This window comes from Glandiceps talaboti, chromosome 7 (genome assembly GCF_964340395.1).
Source record: "Glandiceps talaboti chromosome 7, keGlaTala1.1, whole genome shotgun sequence".
In the NCBI taxonomy this organism is placed as follows: domain Eukaryota; kingdom Metazoa; phylum Hemichordata; class Enteropneusta; family Spengelidae; genus Glandiceps; species Glandiceps talaboti.
This window is the reverse complement of record NC_135555.1, coordinates 26,747,346-26,772,479: the sequence shown is the minus strand read 5'-3', so window position 1 is coordinate 26,772,479 and position 25,134 is coordinate 26,747,346. Positions and strand designations below refer to the sequence as shown.

The window sequence follows — 25,134 nt, the reverse complement described above, 5'->3', positions numbered from 1 at the left end:
CCAGGCTAAGCCTTTTAGTCACATTTGCACGGATTATGAATTTTAATGTCATTCTTGGTTTACAGTCATCTTTATTTTGCTTCAGTTCAAAACTTTGGTCTCCATTAACAAAATATATACTTGTTCTATCTCCGTTATTGTCCAAATTTTACCAAAATAAAAACAGTCAATCAAATCCTCAAAGGTCAGTTATAATTTTCTTGGAGTTCATGATAAAAACTGATTTTGTTCCTGAAGACAGTTATTCTAAAATTACTATGTTATTTGCATATAGGGATTCCATCAACATTGTTACCATGTTGTACAACCAAGTTCATGAAGTAGTCACAACACTAGATGGCCTGGCTGAATCCAAACATTCCCAACTAGAACAACACTTACAGTTGAAACTGTTTGAAGAAGAATCAAGTAAAGTAAGTAGTCCAGAAAGAACAGTTGTACGACAAAGTTTGCATGACAAACAATGCCACCCATACAGTCTTGTAATTGTGGACAGTTAGTAGGTCAAACCTACCTGAGTTCACCATGTACTTTTACTTGGTTCTTTTGAACCAAAAGTATGGGACTAAGTGTAGAAACACATGTGAGTTTTATCAGATTTGCCTCCTCTGTAAGCTGGGATATCCAAACCTTAATAGAAACACTGATTCAGAAGTTGTTTTGCTCTCTGTGAAAATAAACATGTTGTATGGATCATTTCAAATCAATAAGAAGATATCTACATTTTGTGATAACTATTTTGCAACAGGTGACATGACGAGTGTTGTATATTTCTTGGGGAAGCAGTGCTACATCTGTAAGCTGTAATGTTTATTAATGAAACAGTGATGTGACTTGAAGGCTGCCCTCTAGAGTCTTGGCCAAATAAAGAACAGTGCAGCTGTCCTTGTACCCCCCTTGTGCATGTTGTATTGTATTGCATTGCATTGTATTGTATTGCATTGTATTGCATTGCATTGCATTGCATTGCTTTACTTTCACTAATGTATGAATAATAAACGTACACACCCTAAAGTTACAATAGTGAAGGACATGATGAATAGCTGTAACAGAGCTAATGAGACATCTTGCCCTGCCACTTGATTAAACATTGATAAATATTACACTTAGCAAGAATGTATTGAAAAACTTAGTGTTGTGTAATTTATTGAAAGGTATTCTTTTCATGATGATACTACAGGTTGCGTTGTGGATTTGTAATGACGGAGAATCGTTCCTCAATACTAGTGCCGACATTGGAGACACACTGGAATACGTGAAAGCTGCAGAAAGGGAATTTGACGAGTTCTACTTCACTGCTATGGTAAGTACAATATGAATTTTATAATTTATTTGCAGAATGACACACATTTTACTTACAGGATCATACAGATTTGTACTGAATTGTTACATCTAATAGCTCTTATAATAACTGAAACATATAGAGATGACAAAAATATGAAATGAAGTCTGACCTGAAGTATATAATTATGTTTCTATCCTTCAATTCAGCAAGTCTTTATGTCAAGTGTTTCATAAAAATCTTTCAAAGAAAATGAATTTGATTGCAATACTCAGCTTAATAAATTCTGTTATGTGTAGTGGATAAAATAGTTCATTTTTCACAGTCATTAACAAATTATGATGATACTGCTTGTTGTTGCCATAGAAACATATTAGTGAAGGGGAGGATTTACTAGAGGAAGCTAGTATGTTGGTCCAGCATGGACACTATGAAGCAGCTGGGATCAAAGACCAAGCTAAGACACTCAAACAACATCTCAGAACATTTATCAGAAATGTTGAAGAGAGACGTGAACAAGTAGAGGATACTCTCACACTCTACAGCCAACTTAGTCAGGTAGGTAGCAGTCTTGGTTTTCCCACTTCAAATTATTTCAGAAAGTTGGCCATTTTAATCAAAAATGGCTAAACAGGAAAGATAACACTTTTTAGCACAACTGAACTGATAAGGTTCAGCTGTGCTATAGGCATGATGCAGTGTCTGTGCGTCTCTGTCCATCTGTCTGTCTGTGTCTACATGTGTGTGTATGTATGTATGTATGTACGTACGTACGTACTTACGTACGTATGTATGTATGTATGATGTATGTATGTATGTATGTATGTCTGACTGTGGATGTGATATCTTAAACACTACGGCATCAATTCAGATGAAACTTGCTACACATTTTCCATATGCTAATGGCAAGAACTGATTGTCTGTCTGTCTGTCTGTCTGTCTGTCTGTCTGTGTGTGTCTGTGTGTGTGTCTGTCTCTGTCATCATTTTCTTAAAAACGGCTTGCTGAAATTTGGTACACACAATGTTTGGGGTAATGGCTAGACTAGTCTATCAGCTAGCCCTCGGATGTTCTTCCAATATAATACGACACACAGCCGAACAACGCTATCGAGGATGGAACATCCGAGGTCTAGTGAATGTCATCAGGATATAAATAACTGCCAATCAGAGAACCGTATTAGCGACAAGCACAAACAGAGGACAATAGCTAAATTTTCATGCATATTCATCTTAAGGAGGGGCTTGTATAAATAACCACCAATGCGTTAACTGAAATGTGTGAATGACAACGTCTACACACTCATCAAACTCACAATTACCATAAACCGATAAGACATAGTAATGACGTAAATGTGTTTGTCAACGCTTGCATGCAGAGATTCCCCGAGGTCATAGGTTATTGAATATATTAAAGTATATATATGCATATATGGCCCAACCCATCGCTTATCGTAATTTCAGTGGAATGTCCGGTCTGAAAATGACATTCGCTAGACTGTTCGGGCAAGCCCTCACATGCGAACTTCGTTCGCTTATAGTTATAGCATCGAAAGAAAGCCCGAACGTCTAGCAGCAAGACTATGGCTAGACCTGATTAGTTTTTGAGCGAAATCTGTTCATGTTAATTAGAGAAATTTGCATATCAATGAAGTCAACTAATTAAGCAATATCTTAAGACTGCATACTTCAATTTCAATATAATTTAGTATATTCGTTAAACATAACAAAGTGCATTTGTCCTATAAAATTTGTTGATGTACCTTAGAATGTTAATAAATAATTTACATAATTAATTATTTTCAGCATTTAGGCTATATCTTAAGAATACATACTTCACTTTCAATATAATTCAGTACATACGCTAACCATAACGAATTGCATATGTCCTATAAAGTTTGTTGATGTGTACATACAGTGTTAATGACTAATTTGCATAATTAATGAGGTTTGGTAATTAGGCTGTATCATATAATTTACTACTATATTAAACATTACAAAGTCCATGCCCTCTATAAAGTTTGTTGATGTACCTTACAGTGCTAATTACTAATATGCATAATTATTTAGTCCCCACCGGACGAAGTCCGCGGTGGGGACTTATGGATTGGGTTCCGTCTGTCCATCCGTCCGTCTGTCCAGAGCCGTTTCTTGGAGATGCCTGGACCAATTTTTTTCAAACTTGGTACAGGGGCAACATACAATGGCATACATATGCATGTCAATTTGTTTCATGATACGATCCAATATGGCTGCCTAGCAACCATTTTGTTTGCAAATTTTCCCTGTCTAAAGCCATAACTCAGACATGCTTTAACAGATCTCATTCAAAGTTAGTATTAGGACAGTGTTCTATAACATACATGTGCATATCCACTTTCGTCATGATACGATCCAATATGGCTGCCTAGCAACCATTTTGTTTGCAAATTTTCCCTGTCTAAAGCCATAACTCAGACATGCTTTAACAGATCTCATTCAAAGTTAGTATTAGGACAGTGTTCTATAACATACATGTGCATATCCATTTTCGTCATGATACGATCCAATATGGCTGCCTGGCAGCCATTTTGTTTGTGAATTTTCCATGTCCAAAGCCATAACTCAGACATGCTTGAACAGATCTCATTCAAAGTTGGTATTAGGACAGTGTTCTATGATATACATGTGCATATCCATTTGTTGTCATGATATGATCCAATATGGCTGCCTGGCAGCCATTTTGTTTGTGAATTTTCCATGTCCAAAGCCATAACTCAGACATGCTTGAACAGATCTCATTCAAAGTTGGTATTAGGACAGTGTTCTATGACATACATAAGCATACTCATTGTTGTTGTAATACGATCCAATATGGCCGCCTGGTAGCCATTTTGTTTGCGATTTTTCTATGTCCAAAGCCATAACTCAGACATGCTTGAACAGATCACATTCAAAGTTGGTATTAGGACAGTGTTCTATGACATTCATGTGCATATCCATTTTCATCGTGATATGATCCCCCATACCCTACCAATCCTTTATTGTTGCAGGCATGTTCCATGTCCAACAAGCAGACACAACATATCTAAGTCTGTTTGATTTAGGTTCACAAGTGTTGTTGCGTGATCAGAGTAGTGATAATTCCTTAAAACCCAATCATAGCGGGGACTATGTCATTCTCAATGACCATTATTTCGAAGGTCTTTTTCATGTAATGTCCTATGATGAAATAATGTGTGGATGCAATAATTTTTGTTGTGTACGACTCTATGAGTGCCGATTTTTCTTTCGCCACTGTGGCTAATGATGTGAGAAATATTTTCGCCAAGTTCGAGTTTGATTCGTCAATGCGAATGTGGCAAATAGGCAGTGTGAACACAGAGTCTATACTCTGTGAAGTGGAAGTACGGTATGCGTTTAAACATTGCAAAATTTTGCCCCATGTTATTATGACAACACCAAGTAATGTTTATTATGACAACACCAAGTAATGTTTATTATGACAACACCAAGTAATGTTTATTATGACAACACCCAGTAATGTTTATTATGACAACACCAAGTTCATTGACTCACCAAGAGAAATATCACCTTACACCCAACTAACAAATACTATAAATAATTGAAATTTGATAACATTATGTCATTACTGGAAGGTTTGAAGACAGACATGTCATCCTGTCCAGACTAAGACACTTTGAAAGGATTTACTGTGCATGATTTCTCATGCCATCAGATTGTATATAAAGTGTTCATTTCACAGCCACTTTGTCAATGACTTCATCAGTGTCTATTCTTGATAAGGGTTTAGATTGTGGGGTAACAAACAAGTTAAATTAATACATACATTATTTATTTATAATAATTGTATTCCTCTTTTAAAGGCATCAAGCTGGGCCCAACTCAGCACCAAGTACCTAGCAATGATGGATGTAGAACACTGCTGTACTCGTGATGGATGTCATAAAGTACGCAAAGAACTAGAACAATATTTAATGCAGCACCCTATCATAACAGAGGAACAATTTGACGAGACAAGGAAACTAGCCATCAAATTGGATAATACAAAATGTCAAGAGGAACTAGTTGGGGTACAGGAACATTGTCAGGACATCGAACAACTTGTGTTCAGGAAACTAAAGAGTCTTGATAGACTCAGGGAACAATTGAAACTTGAGACAGTGAAAAAGAAACTGGAAATGGTTGAGGAACACAAAGAATATAAAGAAAGTACTGAAGAACTTGACCTTGATAATGATGAACTTGAAAATGAGAAACAAAGGACTGCTAGAGACGAAACTGTTAAAACACAAAGTAGTGAGGGAAGTCCAAAAAGTTTGTTGCCAAAGCCGAGGGATTCCTCACTTGGTAGCAGTGCATCAGAGGACTCAGGAATCTCAGAAAATAACAAGCCTACCCCAACAAGGGAGTCAAAGGCAAGGTCACATAATGACAGTAGTACTAGTTCTAGAAAGTCAAATTCAGATGATGTTGTGCAAAGGAGAACCAAGGTCAAGGGCAAAGCCTCCACACTGCCAGACATGCCAACACAACAAACTAATGTGGATATTGATATGAGAAGTGATGGTACAGCAGATAATGAAGATGAGATATCATCAGATATTGAGAATGGAACATTTACACAGCAACAGGTGAGATATATCACCCAGTATAGTAAATAGAATTGTAGCTCAAAATTACAGCCCTGATAACATTTTGTTCAGCATGATGGAAATTAGCAGTGGAACCAATTCATTTAGTGTATAGAATGTAGAAAATCTTATGTATATTATGTATTTGTACTGCTTAGTGTTATACATGTAATCAAACTGACAGTCTCTCAATTGTGATCTATTGTAAGTCTGTATTTAGGGACGACATCTAAATCAAACACATTGTAATTACGCGTCGTAACGAGTAAAGACGAGTAGCTACTAGTAGTTACGATGTACTACGTGAAACAGGAGATAATGAGTTGTTCAAGTTCATGAATAACTGACAATAGATAATCAGTTCACTTTTCTTTGTTTCCCGTAAAGACGTCGTCTTTGAGCGTAGATACGCGTAATTTTTTATCGCCAACACACAATAGATAGTGATTCTCACCTTCCGTGTTTCCAATGATGACATCGTCTTCTATCGCTATCGTAGTTGATCATAGTTTGTCATAATTTTCGATCGTCAAAGAAAACCACGTACTCCAGCCAGTAATGTGCTGATGAAACTAGTACTGTACATGTTTTTAGTCCCCGCGGACGAAGTCCGGAACGGGGACTTATGGATTGGGTTCCGTCTGTCCGTGCGTCCGTCCGTCCGTCCGTGCGTGCGTGCGTGCGTCTGTCCGTCCGCAGCTGTTTCTTGGAGATGCCTGGACCGATTTTTTTCAAACTTGGTACAAGGGCAACATACTATGGCATACATATGCACGTCAATTTGTTTTATGATACGATCCAATATGGCCGCCTAGCAACCATTTTGTTTGCGAATTTTCCCTGTCTAGAGTCATAACTCAGACATGCTTTAACAGATCTCATTCAAAGTTGGTATTAGGACTCCATTTTCATCGTGATATGATCCCCCATACCCAACCAGTCCTTTATTGTTGGAGGCATATTCCATGTCCAACAAGCACACACAACATATCTAAGTCTGTTTGTTTTAGGTTCACAAATGTTGTTGCGTGATCAGAGTAGTGATAATTCTTTAAAACCCAATTATAGCGGGGACTATGTCATTCTCAAGGACTTGTTATGAGTGCAAGTTCATGGGCGATATTCATTAAAAAAAAACAATAAGATACGCAAGATGACATACATGTGCATATTCATTGTTGTCATTATACGATCCAATATGGCCGCCTGGCAGCCATTTTGTTTGCGAATTTTCATGTCCAAAGCCATAACTCAGACATGCTTGAACAGATCTCATTCAAAGTTGGTATTAGGACAGTGTTTTATGACATACATGTGCATATTCATTGTTGTTGTGATACAATCCAATATGGCCGCCTGGCAGCCATTTTGTTTGCGATTTTTCTATGTCCAAAGCCATAACTCAGACATGCTTGAATTGAACAGATCTCATTCAAAGTTGGTATTAGGACAGTGTTCTATGACATACATGTGCATATCCATTTGTTGTCATGATACGATCCAATATGGCCGCCTAGCAGCCATTTTGTTTGCGAATTTTCCATGTCCAAAGCCATAACTCAGACATGCTTGAACAGATCTCATTCAAATTTGGTATTAGGACAGTGTTCTATGACATACATGTGCATATCCATTTTCGTTGTGATTCGATCCAATACTGCCTGGCAGCCATTTTGTTTGCGAATTTTCTATGTCTAAAGCCATAACTCAGACATGCTTGAACAGATCTATGACATACATGTACATATCCATTTTCATTGTGATACGATCCAATATGGCTGCCTGGCAGCCATTTTGTTTGCGAATTTTCCATGTCCAAAGCCATAACTCAGACATGCTTAAACAAATCTCATTCAAAGTTGGTATTAGGACAGTGTTCTGTAACATACATGTGCATATTCATTGTTGTCATGATACGATCCAATATGGCTGCCTAGCAGCTATTTTGTTTGCAGGACAGGACAACATATCTAAGTCTGTTTGATTTAGGTTCACAAGTGTGATCAAGAAGTGATATCAAGAAAATGACAACATAAACTGCCAGTTCCTTAAAACCCAATCATAGTGGGGACTATGTCATTCTCAATGACTTATTTGTCAAAAGTCTTTAATTCCAAAACTATTGAGCAGATTGGGCTGAAATTTAATGGGGATGCATCTAGGGGTGAAAAGATGACAAAAATATTAAGCACATAAATATCTCATGAGTGATATGCAATTTAGGTGTAAAAATGTGAATTTTGGTCAAAAAACTTATATCTCAAAAACTTATATCTCAAAAAGTACCTTGTCAATGAGACTGAAACTTGGTGAGATGTTTCTGAAAGTGTTATTCTATGGAATAATCATAACATGTTGATACTATGAGTGATATGCAAAAAACTTGTGTTTTGGTTAATAATTTTTCACTTGCAAAATAACTGGCAGATCAAGCTTAAATTTCATGGGAATGTAGGGATCTGGTTATGCAGAAATCTCAAGCACATGGTGATCGTATTAGTGATATGTAAATTAGGTGAAAAGAAACATATGCTTTTCCTCAAAAATCTTCAACTTTGAAATTACCCAGTAGATTGAGCTTAACTTTGTTGAGAATGTGTAGATTGTTGTCATTAACTGAGAATAGTACATTGTTAATTAGCTATCATGTTTACTCTACTATTTCCTCTGGTGATGAAGCGTGTAGTGTGGCCAGTTTGGTTTATGACTTGATTATGTAATATGTTGTAAGACAGCTGTTTCATCACCTGTAAACTGAATGTAGCTGGCAGGTTAATTACAATAAGACAACCAAGAAAGTTAAACCTGTTACATTGGTATGGTTTAGTTCAAATTGATTTTAAAAAAAGTAGAGAAGTAAAAAACCTTGGATATTTGCACTATTTTATTCATGAAACCATTACAATTGTTATGGGGTAATTAACATAATATAACAAGTGTGTGTGAATGGCACTGGAATTAATCTCTCCTTGAGGTTGCTGGGAAACATTGTCTCCCTAACTTTAACACTGAACTACAGGTGGGTTCAAGGTAAAATGTCTGTCTGTCTGTCTGTCTGTCTGTCTGTCTGTCTGTCTTGTAGATGTAAATAATTTTGGTATTGAGCTTTACCTCTCAAACTACTGGGGTTGAAATTTGATTATGATTCTGAAAGTGTTACTGTTAGTCAGCAAATTGTGAGTGTGTCATACTTATTTCATTGGCCCTAGCAACCATGACCACACCCTTAGCAACAGTCAAATGGTAGGATTTTTTTACAGTTATAACAACAGGGATGGGTAGGCAGTTGAATAAATATTATTTTAAAATATGTAAATGCCCCTAGGAACAAGACCATGCCCATAGCAACAGGTGAGCAATGACATATAATGCCAAAATAACATTGATGACGGGAAGGTAAATGAATGAGTATTGCTAAATTGTATGTAGATATCCCTAGCAACAAGACCATGCCTTAAATGATGGTCTATATTGCATATATAACACCATGGATTGAAAGGCATGGGAATAAATCTTCAAAGTAATGTATGCAAATGTGTCTAGCAACAAGACCATATAATCATTACAGAAAATTAAAGTGTACTGTCAACAGTTATGCTACAATGCCATTGGCACTTTTATTTTGAAGAGCAATGAAAACCAGTTAACAATATTTCTGCTTGTCATTTAAGGAGGCATGGTCTCCTACTGATGTCAATAGACATCTACACAAAACCAGTAGTCTACCGATGTCAATAAAACTTGAAAGTGGTCAGAAACTGACAGAGGAAGACAAAAAGAGACGTAAAAAGATGATGCACATCATGGGAGAAATGTTACAAACTGAGAAAGACTATGTCAGAGCTCTCAACTATATCATACAGGTAGGAAAGTAAATTCAGAGATCGTAAAATGTATTTTAGCACAACTGCACTGAAGTTCAATAGTACGTGCTTGACATTTAGAAATATCTGTGTATGTATGAATGTATGTATGTATGTATGTATGTATGTATGTATGTGTGTGTGTGTGTGTGTGTGTGTGTGTGTGTGTGTGTGTGTGCGTGCGTGCGTGCGTGCGTGCGTGCGTGCGTGCGTATGTATGTATGTATGTATGTTTGTGTATTTGTGTAAGTGCAGATCTATAACTGTGTGTGTGTGGTGTGTGTGTACGTGCGTGCGTGCGGGCATGCGTGCGTGTGCGTGTGTGTGTGTGTGTGTGTGAAGCACTTAAAGTCAAAAACCGTCAGACCTTGGTATTTGGTAAGGCCTTACTTATGGTGTATAGATGAAAAATTGTTGAAATGAAAGTGATTAGATCAGTGAAATGCAAGTTATGCTCAAAAGAGTGATGTTTCATCTGATCAATTTCTTTCCAGGGTAATAGTTTGTCAGTTGTTACAATGATTTGGCTCAGAGAAAGTTTTATGCCTTGGTATCACCTACATCTGTATTTTAGTAGACAGCGTATACTACAGTTTGACTACCCTGTAACAGAGCTTGTTAATCTCTTTACTATGGCCTGGTTTCCCCTGTAATAGAGCTTGTTAATCTATTTACTATGGCCTGGTTTCCCCTGTAATAGAGCTTGTTAATCTATTTACTATGGCCTGGTTTCCCCTGTAATAGAGCTTGTTAATCTATTTACTATGGCCTAGTTACTCCTGTAATAGAGCTTGTTAATCTATTTACTATGGCCTGGTTACTCCTGTAATAGAGCTTGTTAATCTATTTACTATGACCTGGTTACCCCTGTAACAGAGCTGGTTAATCTATTTACTATGGCCTGGTTACCCCTGTAACAGAGCTTGTTAATCTATTTACTATGGCCTGGTTACTCCTGTAACAGAGCTTGTTAATCTATTTACTATGGCCTGGTTACTCCTGTAACAGAGCTGGTTAATCTATTTACTATGGCCTGGTTTCCCCTGTAACAGAGCTGGTTAATCTATTTACTATGGCCTGGTTACTCCTGTAATAGAGCTTGTTAATCTATTTACTATGGCCTGGTTACCCCTGTAACAGAGCTGGTTAATCTATTTACTATGACCTGGTTACCCCTGTAACAGAGCTGGTTAATCTATTTACTATGGCCTGGTTACCCCTGTAACAGAGCTGGTTAATCTATTTACTATGGCCTGGTTACTCCTGTAATAGAGCTTGTTAATCTATTTACTATGACCTGGTTACCCCTGTAACAGAGCTGGTTAATCTATTTACTATGGCCTGGTTACTCCTGTAATAGAGCTTGTTAATCTATTTACTATGGCCTGGTTACTCCTGTAACAGAGCTTGTTAATCTATTTACTATGGCCTGGTTACTCCTGTAATAGAGCTTGTTAATCTATTTACTATGGCCTGGTTACCCCTGTAACAGAGCTGGTTAATCTATTTACTATGACCTGGTTACCCCTGTAACAGAGCTGGTTAATCTATTTACTATGGCCTGGTTACCCCTGTAACAGAGCTGGTTAATCTATTTACTATGGTCTGGTTACCCCTGTAACATAACAACTGGGAAATCTGTTTACAGCAGTTTGGCTCCCCTTGTAACAAAGCTGGGAAATTTGTGTGTTAGTTGTCAACCTATGAACATAGCATTGCCTTACTTGTATTAGATTTAGACTAAGATTGTCAACCTATGAACATAGCATTGCCTTACTTGTATTAGATTTAGACTAAGATTGTCAACCTATGAACATAGCATTGCCTTACTTGTATTAGATTTAGACTAAGATTGTCAACCTATGAACATAGCATTGCCTTACTTGTATTAGATTTAGACTAAGATTGTCAACCTGTGAACATAGCATTGGCTTACTTGTATTAGATTTAGACTAAGATTGTCAACCTATGAACATAGCATTGGCTTACTTGTATTAGATTTAGACTAAGATTGTCAACCTATGAACATAGCATTGGCTTACTTGTATTAGATTTAGACTAAGATTGTCAACCTATGAACATAGCATTGGCTTACTTGTATTAGATTTAGACTAAGATTGTTAACCTATGAACATAGCATTGGCTTACTTGTATTAGATTTAGACTAAGATTGTCAACCTATGAACATAGCATTGGCTTACTTGTATTAGATTTAGACTAAGATTGTTAACCTATGAACATAGCATTGGCTTACTTGTATTAGATTTACAACTGTTTTTCTCCGTATTTACCAAAACAGCTGAGTATTCCAGTGTGTAAAGTTACACACATAGAAACTAGGGGTGCATCAAAATTTCAACAAATCTGTTACATATCAGAGTTGATCACATTTGTTTTGTTTTGCTTTCTTGCAGCATTATTTTCCAGAGATGGAGAGAGATGACATTCCCCAATCACTGCGTGGTCAGAGAGGAGTGGTATTTGGTAATCTAGAGAAGATCTATGATTTCCATAATAGATACTTCCTACATGAATTAGAGCAGTGTGAAAACATGCCAATGTTATTAAGTCAGTGTTTTCTGAAATGGGTAAGCTGTCTGTTCCTTATTGCCATCTTTCAGTTAATTCTTTCAATGTATTTTATGACCACATTATTTTTTACGGACACTGTCACCTTCTACTTTGTGACAACCAAACAATGTCAATGTCAATGTGATTGTCAATGTCATACGCTTAGATTGTGTTCAAAGATGTAATACATGAGCCACATGGCATGGGTAAGATTTTAATATTGAGATTATTATATGTATCTCATATCAAAGAGTTATGAATCTGTGTTAACAATGTTGGTGATCTCGTTTGGCTAGGACTGTACAAGTATCATATATTAAAATATATTTACTTATTTTAAACGTAAAAGAATGGTTGCCGTTGCAAGTCAATCCTATGAAATGGCATTTCAAAATCAATTCTACTCCAGACAGTCCTACCCATGGTCCAGAAGTTATGCAAATCAAGTCATTTCTACAATGTATTACTCATCATGTCTCTGCAATTTAGAACCATCCTGACTAAATTAAATTCAAAACATTTATCTGTACATACATGTACCAACCAATATATGTATTTATATGACCATGTTTATGAATACCAAACGTGTCGTTATATGCCCGGTACTGCAATGACGAGCAAAATGAACACTCAATATCACGTGGTTGTCACGAATACCAAACGTGTCATTATATGCCCGGTACTGCAATGACAAGCAAAATGAACATGCAATATCATGTGGTTGTCACGAATACCAAACATGTCGTTATATGCCCGGTACTGCAATGACGAGCAAAATGAAAACGCAATATCACGTGGTTGTCACGAATACCAAACATGTCGTTATATGCCCGGTACTGCAATGACGAGCAAAATGAACACGCAATATCACGTGGTTGTCACGAATACCAAACATGTCGTTATATGCCCGGTACTGCAATGACGAGCAAAATGAACATGCAATATCATGTGGTTGTCACGAATACCAAACATGTCGTTATATGCCCGGTACTGCAATGACGAGCAAAATGAACACGCAATATCACGTGGTTGTCACGAATACCAAACATGTCGTTATATGCCCGGTACTGCAATGACAATCGAAATGAACACTCAATATCACGTGGTTGTCACGAATACCAAACATGTCGTTATATGCCCGGTACTGCAATGACGAGCAAAATGAACACTCAATATCACGTGGTTGTCACGAATACCAAACATGTCGTTATATGCCCGGTACTGCAATGACGAGCAAAATGAACACTCATTATCACGTGGTTGTCACGAATACCAAACGTGTCGTTATATGCCCGGTACTGCAATGACGAGCAAAATGAACACTCAATATCACGTGGTTGTCACGAATACCAAACGTGTCATTATATGCCCGGTACTGCAATGACGAGCAAAATGAACATGCAATATCATGTGGTTGTCATGAATACCAAACATGTCGTTATATGCCCGGTACTGCAATGACGATCGAAATGAACATGCAATATCACGTGGTTGTCACGAATACCAAACGTGTCGTTATATGCCCGGTACTGCAATGACGAGCAAAATGAACACGCAATATCACGTGGTTGTCACGAATACCAAACATGTCGTTATATGCCCGGTACTGCAATGACGAGCAAAATGAACACGCAATATCACGTGGTTGTCACGAATACCAAACATGTCGTTATATGCCCGGTACTGCAATGATGATCAAAATGAACACGCAATATCACGTGGTTGTCACAAATACCAAATGTGTCGTTAAATGATCGGTACTGCAATGACGATCGAAATGAACACGCAATATCATGTGGTTGTCACAAATACCAAATGTGTCGTTATATGCCCGGTACTGCAATGACGATCAAAATGAACACGCAATATCACGTGGTTGTCACAAATACCAAATGTGTCGTTAAATGATCGGTACTGCAATGACGATCGAAATGAACACGCAATATCACGTGGTTGTCATGAATACCAAACATGTCGTTATATGCCCGGTACTGCAATGACGATCGAAATAAACACGCAATATCACGTGGTTGTCACGAATACCAAACATGTCGTTATATGCCCGGTACTGCAATGACGATCGAAATAAACACGCAACTTCACATGGTTGTCACGACTGAAAGCTACATTGCACTGATTGATTGACTGTCTTTCTGGGACTTATTAGTATATTACAGTATCTTGTAAAGTCAGATCAAGAGATGTCAGTGAAGTTGCTAATGTTGGGTGAATAGAACACAAAGCAATATCAGATGCTCTAGTCAGATGGGGCCGGGAATTGTAACAAATGAATGTATCATCCAATCATGGAGCAAATCATAACCAAGTCTCGCCCATTTCATCCGTATGTGGCATGCATCAACAATTTGTACCAGTCCAAACTGTCAAATTGAAATGAGTCATCATGTCATGTGGTTTTTTAGCACAACTGAAGTGAGGTTCAGTACTGCTATAGGGATCGCCCGTTGTGTGTGTGTGTGTGTGTGTGTGTGTGTGTGTGTGTGTGTGTGTGTGTGTGTGTGTGTGTTACCACGGTTTGTGATTTGGGTAAAATAATGTGATTTTTGGTAAAAAAAACAACCTTAAAACTCCCAAACTACTGGGCAGATTGGCCTGAAATTTAGTGGGAATGTTCTTAGGGATGATAAGTTTAAAGAATTGTCCATGACACGATGATCCCATCAGTGATATGCAAATTAGGGCTAAAAATATGTTTTGTGGTCAAAAGTCTATAATTCCAAAAGTACTTGGTTGATTTGGCTGAAATTGTATAGGGATGTATTTGGGGATGTACAGATCAAGTGATATTGATTACATGATAAACCCACTAATGATTTGCAAATTAGGGCTAAAAAAAAAACCATGACTATTTTGGTTAAATGTCTGTAGGAATATTTAGGATTATTTGTTTTATTGATCTGATTAAACCATTAAAAATGTTATGGGGTAATTAAGATAATGTAACAAGTGTGTGTAAATAACACTGAAATTAATCTCTACTTGAGGTTGCTTGGAAATATTGTCTCCCTAACTTTAACACTGAACCCAGGTTGGTTCAAGGTAAAATGCCTGTCTATGATGCAAGTGATTTTGGTATTGAGCTTTACTGCTTAAGCTACTGGGGTTGAAATTTGGTTATGATTCTGAAAGTGTCACTGTTAGTCTGCAAATTGTGAGTGTGTCATACTTATGTAATGGCCCTAGCAACCACACCCTTAGCAACAGTCAAATGATAGCTTCTTTTACAATTATAACAACAGGGATGGGTAGGCAGTTGAATAAACATTATTTCAGCATATGTAAATGCCCCTAGCAACAAGACCACACCCATAGCAACAGGTAAACAATGACATATTATGATATAATGCCAAATAACACCGGTAACGGGAAGGTAAATGAATGAGTATCGCAAAATTGTATGCCTAGCAAGAAGACCATGCCCATAGTAACATTAAATGATGGTGTATGTCACAGATATAACACCATGGATGGGTAGGCATGGGAATAAATCTTCAAAGTAATGTATGCAAATGTGTCTAGCAACAAGACCATATAATCATTACAGAAAATTAAAGTGTACTGTCAACAGTTATGTTACAACAACATTTGTGCTTTTATACTACTTTGTGTCACCTCAGAGTGAAACTCACACTTGTAGTCTGAACATAGTATGCATTTGTATCTCTCTGACTAACTTAAATACCATTACAGAAAGGAACATGGGATCTGTATGCTTTATACAACAAAAACAAACCCAAATCAGACTCCTTGCTGTCAGAACATGGTCATTTCTTTAAAAGTAAACAGAATGAACTACAAGACAAGATGGACCTAGCCAGCTACTTACTAAAGCCTACACAGAGAATGGGTAAATATGCACTACTGCTTCAAGACTTAATCAAAGAGTGTCCAGAAGATGAACCTGATTTACAAGAACTTCAGGTAAATATCACCAACTGACTTATTCAAATTATTTCATTTTAGTCTTCATATGTCTCTAAATTATTTCACCATTATCTGCTCACATGTGAAGTTTTAGCAACCAGATTTTTTTGTAGATATGATAGTAATAAAAGTGAAGAGAAAATTAAAGTTACAGAATTCTCAGTAATAAGGTATTGACAGAATAGACTAGTTTTATACGGAAATGTTGCATCAGGAGATATCTGAAATGTCCTATCAAGTGGCATCTGAAATGCCCCATCAAGTGGCATCTGAAATGCCCCATCAAGTGGCATCTGAAATGCCCTATCAAATGTCATCTGAAATGCCCTATCAAATGTCATCTGAAATGCCCTATCAAATGTCATCTGAAATGCCCTATCAAATGTCATCTGAAATGCTCTATCAAATGTCATCTGAAATGTCCTATCAAATGTCATCTGAAATGCCCTATCAAGTGTCATCTGAAATGCCCTATCAAGTGTCATCTGAAATGCCCCATCAAGTGGCATCTGAAATGCCCTATCAAATGTCATCTGAAATGCCCTATCAAATGTCATCTGAAATGCCCTATCAAATGTCATCTGAAATGCCCTATCAAATGTCATCTGAAATGCTCTATCAAATGTCATCTGAAATGTCCTATCAAATGTCATCTGAAATGCCCTATCAAGTGTCATCTGAAATGCCCTATCAAGTGTCATCTGAAATGCCCTATCAAGTGTCATCTGAAATGCCCTATCAAATGTCATCTGAAATGCCCTATCAAGTGTCATCTGAAATGCCCTATCAAATGTCATCTGAAATGCCCTATCAAATGTCATCTGAAATGCCCCATCAAGTGGCATCTGAAATGCCCTATCAAATGTCATCTGAAATGCCCTATCAAATGTCATCTGAAATGCCCTATCAAATGTCATCTGAAATGCCCTATCAAATGTCATCTGAAATGCCCTATCAAATGTCATCTGAAATGCCCTATCAAGTGTCATCTGAAATGCTCTATCAAATGTCATCTGAAATGCCCTATCAAATGTCATCTGAAATGCCCTATCAAATGTCATCTGAAATGCCCTATCAAATGTCATCTGAAATGCTCTATCAAATGTCATCTGAAATGTCCTATCAAATGTCATCTGAAATGCCCTATCAAATGTCATCTGAAATGCCCCATCAAGTGGCATCTGAAATGCCCTATCAAATGTCATCTGAAATGCCCTATCAAATGTCATCTGAAATGCCCTATCAAATGTCATCTGAAATGCCCTATCAAATGTCATCTGAAATGCCCTATCAAATGTCATCTGAAATGCCCTATCAAGTGTCATCTGAAATGCTCTATCAAATGTCATCTGAAATGCCCTATCAAATGTCATCTGAAATGCCCTATCAAATGTCATCTGAAATGCCCTATCAAATGTCATCTGAAATGCTCTATCAAATGTCATCTGAAATGTCCTATCAAATGTCATCTGAAATGCCCTATCAAGTGTCATCTGAAATGCCCTATCAAGTGTCATCTGAAATGCCCTATCAAGTGTCATCTGAAATGCCCTATCAAATGTCATCTGAAATGCCCTATCAAGTGTCATCTGAAATGCCCTATCAAATGTCATCTGAAATGCCCTATCAAATGTCATCTGAAATGCCCCATCAAGTGGCATCTGAAATGCCCTATCAAATGTCATCTGAAATGCCCTATCAAATGTCATCTGAAATGCCCTATCAAATGTCATCTGAAATGCCCTATCAAATGTCATCTGAAATGCCCTATCAAATGTCATCTGAAATGCCCTATCAAATGTCATCTGAAATGCCCTATCAAATGTCATCTGAAATGCCCTATCAAATGTCATCTGAAATGCCCTATCAAATGTCATCTGAAATGCCCTATCAAATGTCATCTGAAATGTCCTATCAAATGTCATCTGAAATGCCCCATCAAATGTCATCTGAAATGCCCTATCAAATGTCATCTGAAATACCCTATCAAATGTCATCTGAAATGCCCTATCAAGTGTCATCTGAAATGCCCTATCAAATGTCATCTGAAATGCCCTATCAAATGTCATCTGAAATGCCCTATCAAATGTCATCTGAAATGCCCCATCAAATGTCATCTGAAATGCCCCATCAAGTGTCATCTGAAATGCCCTATCAAGTGTCATCTGAAATGCCCTATCAAATGTCATCTGAAATGCCCTATCAAATGTCATCTGAAATGCCCCATCAAGTGTCATCTGAAATGCCCCATCAAATGTCATCTGAAATGCCCTATCAAATGTCATCTGAAATGCCCTATCAAATGTCATCTGAAATGCCCTATCAAATGTCATCTGAAATGCCCTATCAAATGTCATCTGAAATGCCCTATCAAATGTCATCTGAAATGCCCCATCAAGTGTCATCTGAAATGCCCTATCAAATGTCATCTGAAATGTCCTATCAAGTGTCATCTGAAATGCCCCATCAAGTGTCATCTGAAATGCTCTATCAAATGTCATCTGAAATGCCCTATCAAATGTCATCTGAAATGCCCTATCAAATGTCATCTGAAATGCCCCATCAAGTGTCATCTGAAATGCCCTATCAAATGTCATCTGAAATGCCCTATCAAATGTCATCTGAAATGCTCTATCAAATGTCATCTGAAATGCCCTATCAAATGTCATCTGAAATGCCCTATCAAATGTCATCTGAAATGCCCTATCAAATGTCATCTGAAATGCCCTATCAAATGTCATCTGAAATGCCCCATCAAGTGTCATCTGAAATGCTCTATCAAATGTCATCTGAAATGCCCTATCAAATGTCATCTGAAATGCTCTATCAAATGTCATCTGAAATGCCCTATCAAATGTCATCTGAAATGCCCTATCAAATGTCATCTGAAATGCTCTATCAAATGTCATCTGAAATGCCCTATCAAATGTCATCTGAAATGCTCTATCAAATGTCATCTGAAATGCTCTCAAATGTCATCTGAAATGCCCTATCAAATGTCATCTGAAATGCCCTATCAAATGTCATCTGAAATGCCCTATCAAATGTCATCTGAAATGCCCTATCAAGTGGCATCTGAAATGCTCTATCAAGTGTCATCTGAAATGCCCTATCAAATGTCATCTGAAATGCTCTATCAAATGTCATCTGAAATGTCCTATCAAATGTCATCTGAAATGCCCCATCAAGTGTCATCTGAAATGCCCTATCAAATGTCATCTGAAATGCCCTATCAAATGTCATCTGAAATGCCCTATCAAATGTCATCTGAAATGCTCTATCAAGTGTCATCTGAAATGCCCTATCAAATGTCATCTGAAATGCCCCATCAAGTGTCATCTGAAATGCCCTATCAAGTGTCATCTGAAATGCCCCATCAAGTGTCATCTGAAATGCCCTATCAAATGTCATCTGAAATGCCCTGTCAAATGTCATCTGAAATGCCCCATCAAGTGTCATCTGAAATGCCCTATCAAATGTCATCTGAAATGCCCTATCAAATGTCATCTGAAATGCCCTACCAAGTGTCATCTGAAATGCCCTATCAAATGTCATCTGAAATGTCCCATCAAATGTCATCTGAAATGTCCTATCAAGTGTCATCTGAAATGCCCTATCATATGTCATCTGAAATGCCCTATCAAATGTCATCTGAAATGCCCTATCATATGTCATCTGAAATGCCCTATCAAATGTCATCTGAAATGCCCTATCATATGTCATCTGAAATGTCCTATCAAATGTCATCTGAAATGCCCTATCATATGTCATCTGAAATGCCCTATCAAATGTCATCTGAAATGCCCTATCATATGTCATCTGAAATGCCCTATCAAATGTCATCTGAAATGCCCTATCATATGTCATCTGAAATGTCCTATCAAATGTCATCTGAAATGCCCTATCATATGTCATCTGAAATGTCCTATCAAGTGTCATCTGAAATGCCCTATCAAGTGTCATCTGAAATGCTCTATCAAGTGTCATCTGAAATGCCCTATCAAGTGTCATCTGAAATGCCCTATCAAATGTCATCTGAAATGCCCTATCAAATGTCATCTGAAATGCTCTATCAAATGTCATCTGAAATGTCCTATCAAGTGTCATCTGAAATGCTCTATCAAGTGTCATCTGAAATGCCCTATCACGTGTCATCTGAAATGCCCTATCAAATGTCATCTGAAATGCCCTATCAAATGTCATCTGAAATGCCCTATCATATGTCATCTGAAATGCCCTATCAAATGTCATCTGAAATGCCCTATCAAGTGTCATCTGAAATGTCCTATCACGTGTCATCTGAAATGCCCTATCAAATGTCATCTGAAATGTCCTATCAAGTGTCATCTGAAATGCCCTATCAAATGTCATCTGAAATGCCCTATCAAGTGTCATCTGAAATGCTCTATCAAGTGTCATCTGAAATGCCCTATCAAGTGTCATCTGAAATGCTCTATCAAATGTCATCTGAAATGTCCTATCAAATGTCATCTGAAATGCCCTATCAAATGTCATCTGAAATGCCCTATCAAATGTCATCTGAAATGTCCTATCAAGTGTCATCTGAAATGCTCTATCAAATGTCATCTGAAATGCTCTATCAAATGTCATCTGAAATGTCCTTTCAAATGTCATCTGAAATGCCCTATCAAATGTCATCTGAAATGCCCTATCAAATGTCATCTGAAATGTCCTATCAAGTGTCATCTGAAATGCCCTACCAAGTGTCATCTGAAATGCCCTATCAAGTGTCATCTGAAATGCCCTATCAAGTGTCATCTGAAATGCCCTACCAAGTGTCATCTGAAATGCCCTATCAAGTGTCATCTGAAATGCCCTATCAAGTGTCATCTGAAATGCCCTATCAAATGTCATCTGAAATGCCCTATCAAATGTCATCTGAAATGCCCTATCAAATGTCATCTGAAATGCCTAAATGAGAACGTAGAATCATTGCACAATTATCTATCAAAGAATAAAATGTAAGCCAAATTATATTTATATATGTTTTGTCTACTCTTTTATTATCTAGGAAGCAGAGAGGATTGTCAAGTTTCAGTTGCGTCATGGTAACGACTTACTTGCAATGGATTCACTCAAAGATTGTGATGTAAGTGTCTTCTGAGATTAAATATCTTTGAATAATTTTTGGCAGGAATGCTTTTTTTCCACTTTGATGTTTGATATATGGAACAGTTAAACAGATATCTACCTACTGTTGAACAATCAACATAATATATACAAGCTACAAAAACACTCCAGTGAGTCAAATAAGGACTTCATGCAAAGTGAAAATATGATAAAAACAACAAGGCATGCACCAACTTATTTCAAATAAACCTGGTACAAAGGTAACATACTATGGGAAACATGCACATCACTTTGTTTTCTAACTGAATGGTGGCCATATTTGTTGTTAACTTTCACAATATGCATCATAACTGTGGAGGTATAATATGTAGTGACTCCATTCAAGTGCCTACACCCATATCATCAAATATGAGCTTTCTTTTAAGACCTTAATTTGACCTTTGACCTTGAAAGTCTTCAAGGTCACATAGCCATCAGTACCTGATGCACATGTAAATATATGTCACTTAATTTTGTGACCTTGACCTGAATAGCAAAATGGCAGCCATGTTTGTGATTTAAAAAACACAAAACATTTTGCCTGTTATCTCCAAATGTTTGATAGATGTGGACACCATTCAAGTGCCAAGTACCATCATATTTGTTTTTTTATCAAATAATGAGTTTTTAATGAGACATTGGCCTTTGACCTTTCTAAGTTAACTCAAGAAATTGATAAAGAAAGATTCCATTTAAATGTCTATAACCCAAAGGTCAGCTTTCTTTTCATATCATGACCTTTGAATTTGATCTCCATTTTCAAGATCAAATAGTGAATTGGTCAATAAATTATGTAGTTTTGTATCTAGAGAAACCATTCAAATTTGGACAATATCTGTCATATAACACACCAGTTGGGGATTATGTCTTTGACTGAAGGCTTGTATCAGTTTGTTTGTATCTGTGTAACTTACAATGTAACAGTAACAGTCGTACTCAATGTAATTGTGGCAGTCGGTTGCCAATTGGGGTCCCAGAGGTGTTTTGTGTCCCCAACCGTTCGACCAGTTTGCACCTCGTGTTATCACTGCACACACATGGGCTCTCACACAACAACAACACAATCTACAACATGATGGGAAGGTAAAAGGTCAAGAGAATAACAACCTTACAATAAAATACTAGAATACAAAGTTACAAGTTCATCAAAACTGGAAATACATCTATAACACAATGATAAATACAGGCGACTATGACACTGTGTTCAATCACAGATGGTTCAATGTCTCAAAATGGTTTCTTTCCAAACTTATCAAACATGATATCATGTAATCTTTCATTTGGGCATACATCAAAAGTCTGGATGCTTTGGATTACTACACAAATGAAATAGTTTTTCTGAAGACATGAAATCACTAATACCTACAACATGATGGGAAGGCAAAAGGTCAAGAGGTCATCATGAACATTGCCCACTCATACATGAAGTGAAATACTTTTGTCATTAGTATATGCACAATGGTAAAGCTTACACTATAAATATGAATGAATATTACTAACACAAGGTTCCAAGAACTTGGGTCACATCATAATTAGTAAACAGAGTCATGGGATCCAGGCTCCTGTTTTATTTATGCTTTGACAAGTTATTGACACTAATTACCTTGTATGTCTTTGTCTCAATCCTTCTTACCACAATCAAGCAATCACACCATTTTTTTGGGGCTGACATGTATTTGTCAATTGAGCTATCACTATATGTTTGACTATATGATTAATGTTGCTATAACAGTTAAGTGATGCCTCCTCTGTTGGCTGTCCCTGTTTATAGGTGAATGTCAAAGAGCAGGGTCAGTTGTTAAGACAAGATGAATTCTTGGTGTATCATGGGAGAAAGAAGTACCTGCGTCATATATTCCTGTTTGAAGAACTTGTACTGTTTAGTAAGACAAAGAAAACACGGAAAGGGCATGACATCTATCATTACAAAAATAGTATTAAAGTAAGTAATTGACAATGTATTTTCTACTCTTAAAAGAATTATGATGTATTTTCTAGTAGAAGTACATTTTGTAGATTACTTCATTTCCGAAAAGTCTGACAGTAACATGCCAGATGTGTATGTATGTATGTATGTATGTATGTATCTATGTATCTATGTATGTATGTGTGTGTGTATACATACGTACGTACGTATGTACATGTATGTGTGTGTATGTATGTATGGTGTGTGTATGTACGTGTGTGTATGTACGTATGTGTGTGTGTGTATGTATGTATGTATGTATGTATGTATGTACATTCGTACGTACGTACGTACGTACGTACGTACGTACATGTGTGGATGTATGTAGAAAGAAGTGCATAAGGAACAAGTGATACAGTCCCAATCAATAAATGCAATCAAACGTTTCAAATCATTCTTCTTTATCAAGGATATCAAGGCAAGATAGTAGGCCACCACCTGACTATATATCTAAATGTTATGGAAAAGAATGATACTACTAGTTCTTTTAAATTATGCTCAAAAAGATCTAAAATTCAAACACACCTAAAAGAACCCTATGATCTAATTGCTTTTCAAGATGATAATTTAAAACTACCTGAATCATCATCACGTTCAGCTAGGGGAAGTGTACCTGGTTCTTCTTTCATATTGATCATCGCTAAGAAAAACTGTTATATTCACTTATTCCTAGGACAATTCCAGAATGGAATCTCTTACCATTATCCATTCAACAAGCAAAGAGAATAGACAGTTTCAAATCTGCCATCTCCAGATCATTCTCACCTGAACACGGGTGAGATCTAAAGGATGCCGCCAGCGTTACGCCTGTGTGATGATAATCCTTTTAGGATGTTTACACAGTATAGAAGTAGAAGTAGAAGTAGAACACACCTAAAAGATAGAATAAGTGTAGTCAGATATTAGGGAATGATGTAAATAATCTATTAATTCCATGGGGTTCTAGCATTCCGAGATGGAAAATGGTTTCCTCCTCCTTCAACCTCAATCGATCCTCATTGCCAGAAACCTTACAAATTTCTGAAATAGACATATCTGATACATTGTGCTCGTTAGTAATAAAGTGCATAGATACGGGATAGTTATGATTCTTTTGTCAGGTCAGACGGAGATGTTACATGAAACGATCACCAAGATGACGTACAGTCGAACCTATATACAAAAAAACACATTTCTGGCATGTAATGCAATACACTACGTTAGTACTAATACAAGTAAATCTACTCGTAACAGCCCAATCAAAGCGGGAACTATGTCATTCTCAATGACTTGTTCTGTATGGACCAATATATCTCTAAGATTGGTATCTCGACACCAAGCTGTTAAAAGGTGCTTCAGGAAATAATGAATATGTTATCCTATTAGAACGTAAGATATTAAAATGCTTGTATATAATGTTCTTAACTCTAGTGAAAAAGGGATGGTGTGTAAGAGCCAATATGGGACGATTGTTGTTATTCTTCTGATCATGTGATTTGATACAAGCTTCCCTAGACAAAGATGATACTTTAAGCCGCATTGGTAACAGACATAGGATAACCATGTTGGTGGAAGTACGTGCAAAATTCAGGAGACCTTTCCCTGAAATCCAAATCACTACTACAAATACGACGTAGACGAAGTAATTGTGAATTGGGAATAGAATCTTTACTTTTATTCTATCTATCTATCTATCTATCTAATAAATTTATATAGCGCCAAATATCCAAAGAAAACAATGTTCAGTGGCGCTTAGAGTTAGAAA

At 37.0% G+C, this 25,134-nt stretch overlaps 1 protein-coding gene across 2 annotated transcripts in view; it reads left to right on the top strand.

Moving 5' to 3' along the window:
* The window catches only part of LOC144437321 (puratrophin-1-like), a 148,123-nt gene that overhangs the window by 97,126 nt on the left and 25,863 nt on the right, over positions 1–25,134 (top strand). For both annotated transcript variants that reach the window (XM_078126244.1, XM_078126243.1), the window contains exons 10-18: positions 275–413; positions 1,181–1,303; positions 1,649–1,840; positions 5,148–5,915; positions 9,587–9,778; positions 12,193–12,366; positions 16,061–16,291; positions 21,327–21,404; positions 23,196–23,366. In XM_078126244.1, the coding sequence (XP_077982370.1) occupies positions 275–413; positions 1,181–1,303; positions 1,649–1,840; positions 5,148–5,915; positions 9,587–9,778; positions 12,193–12,366; positions 16,061–16,291; positions 21,327–21,404; positions 23,196–23,366 (2,068 nt within the window). The remainder of the gene's footprint in view (positions 1–274; positions 414–1,180; positions 1,304–1,648; positions 1,841–5,147; positions 5,916–9,586; positions 9,779–12,192; positions 12,367–16,060; positions 16,292–21,326; positions 21,405–23,195; positions 23,367–25,134) is intronic.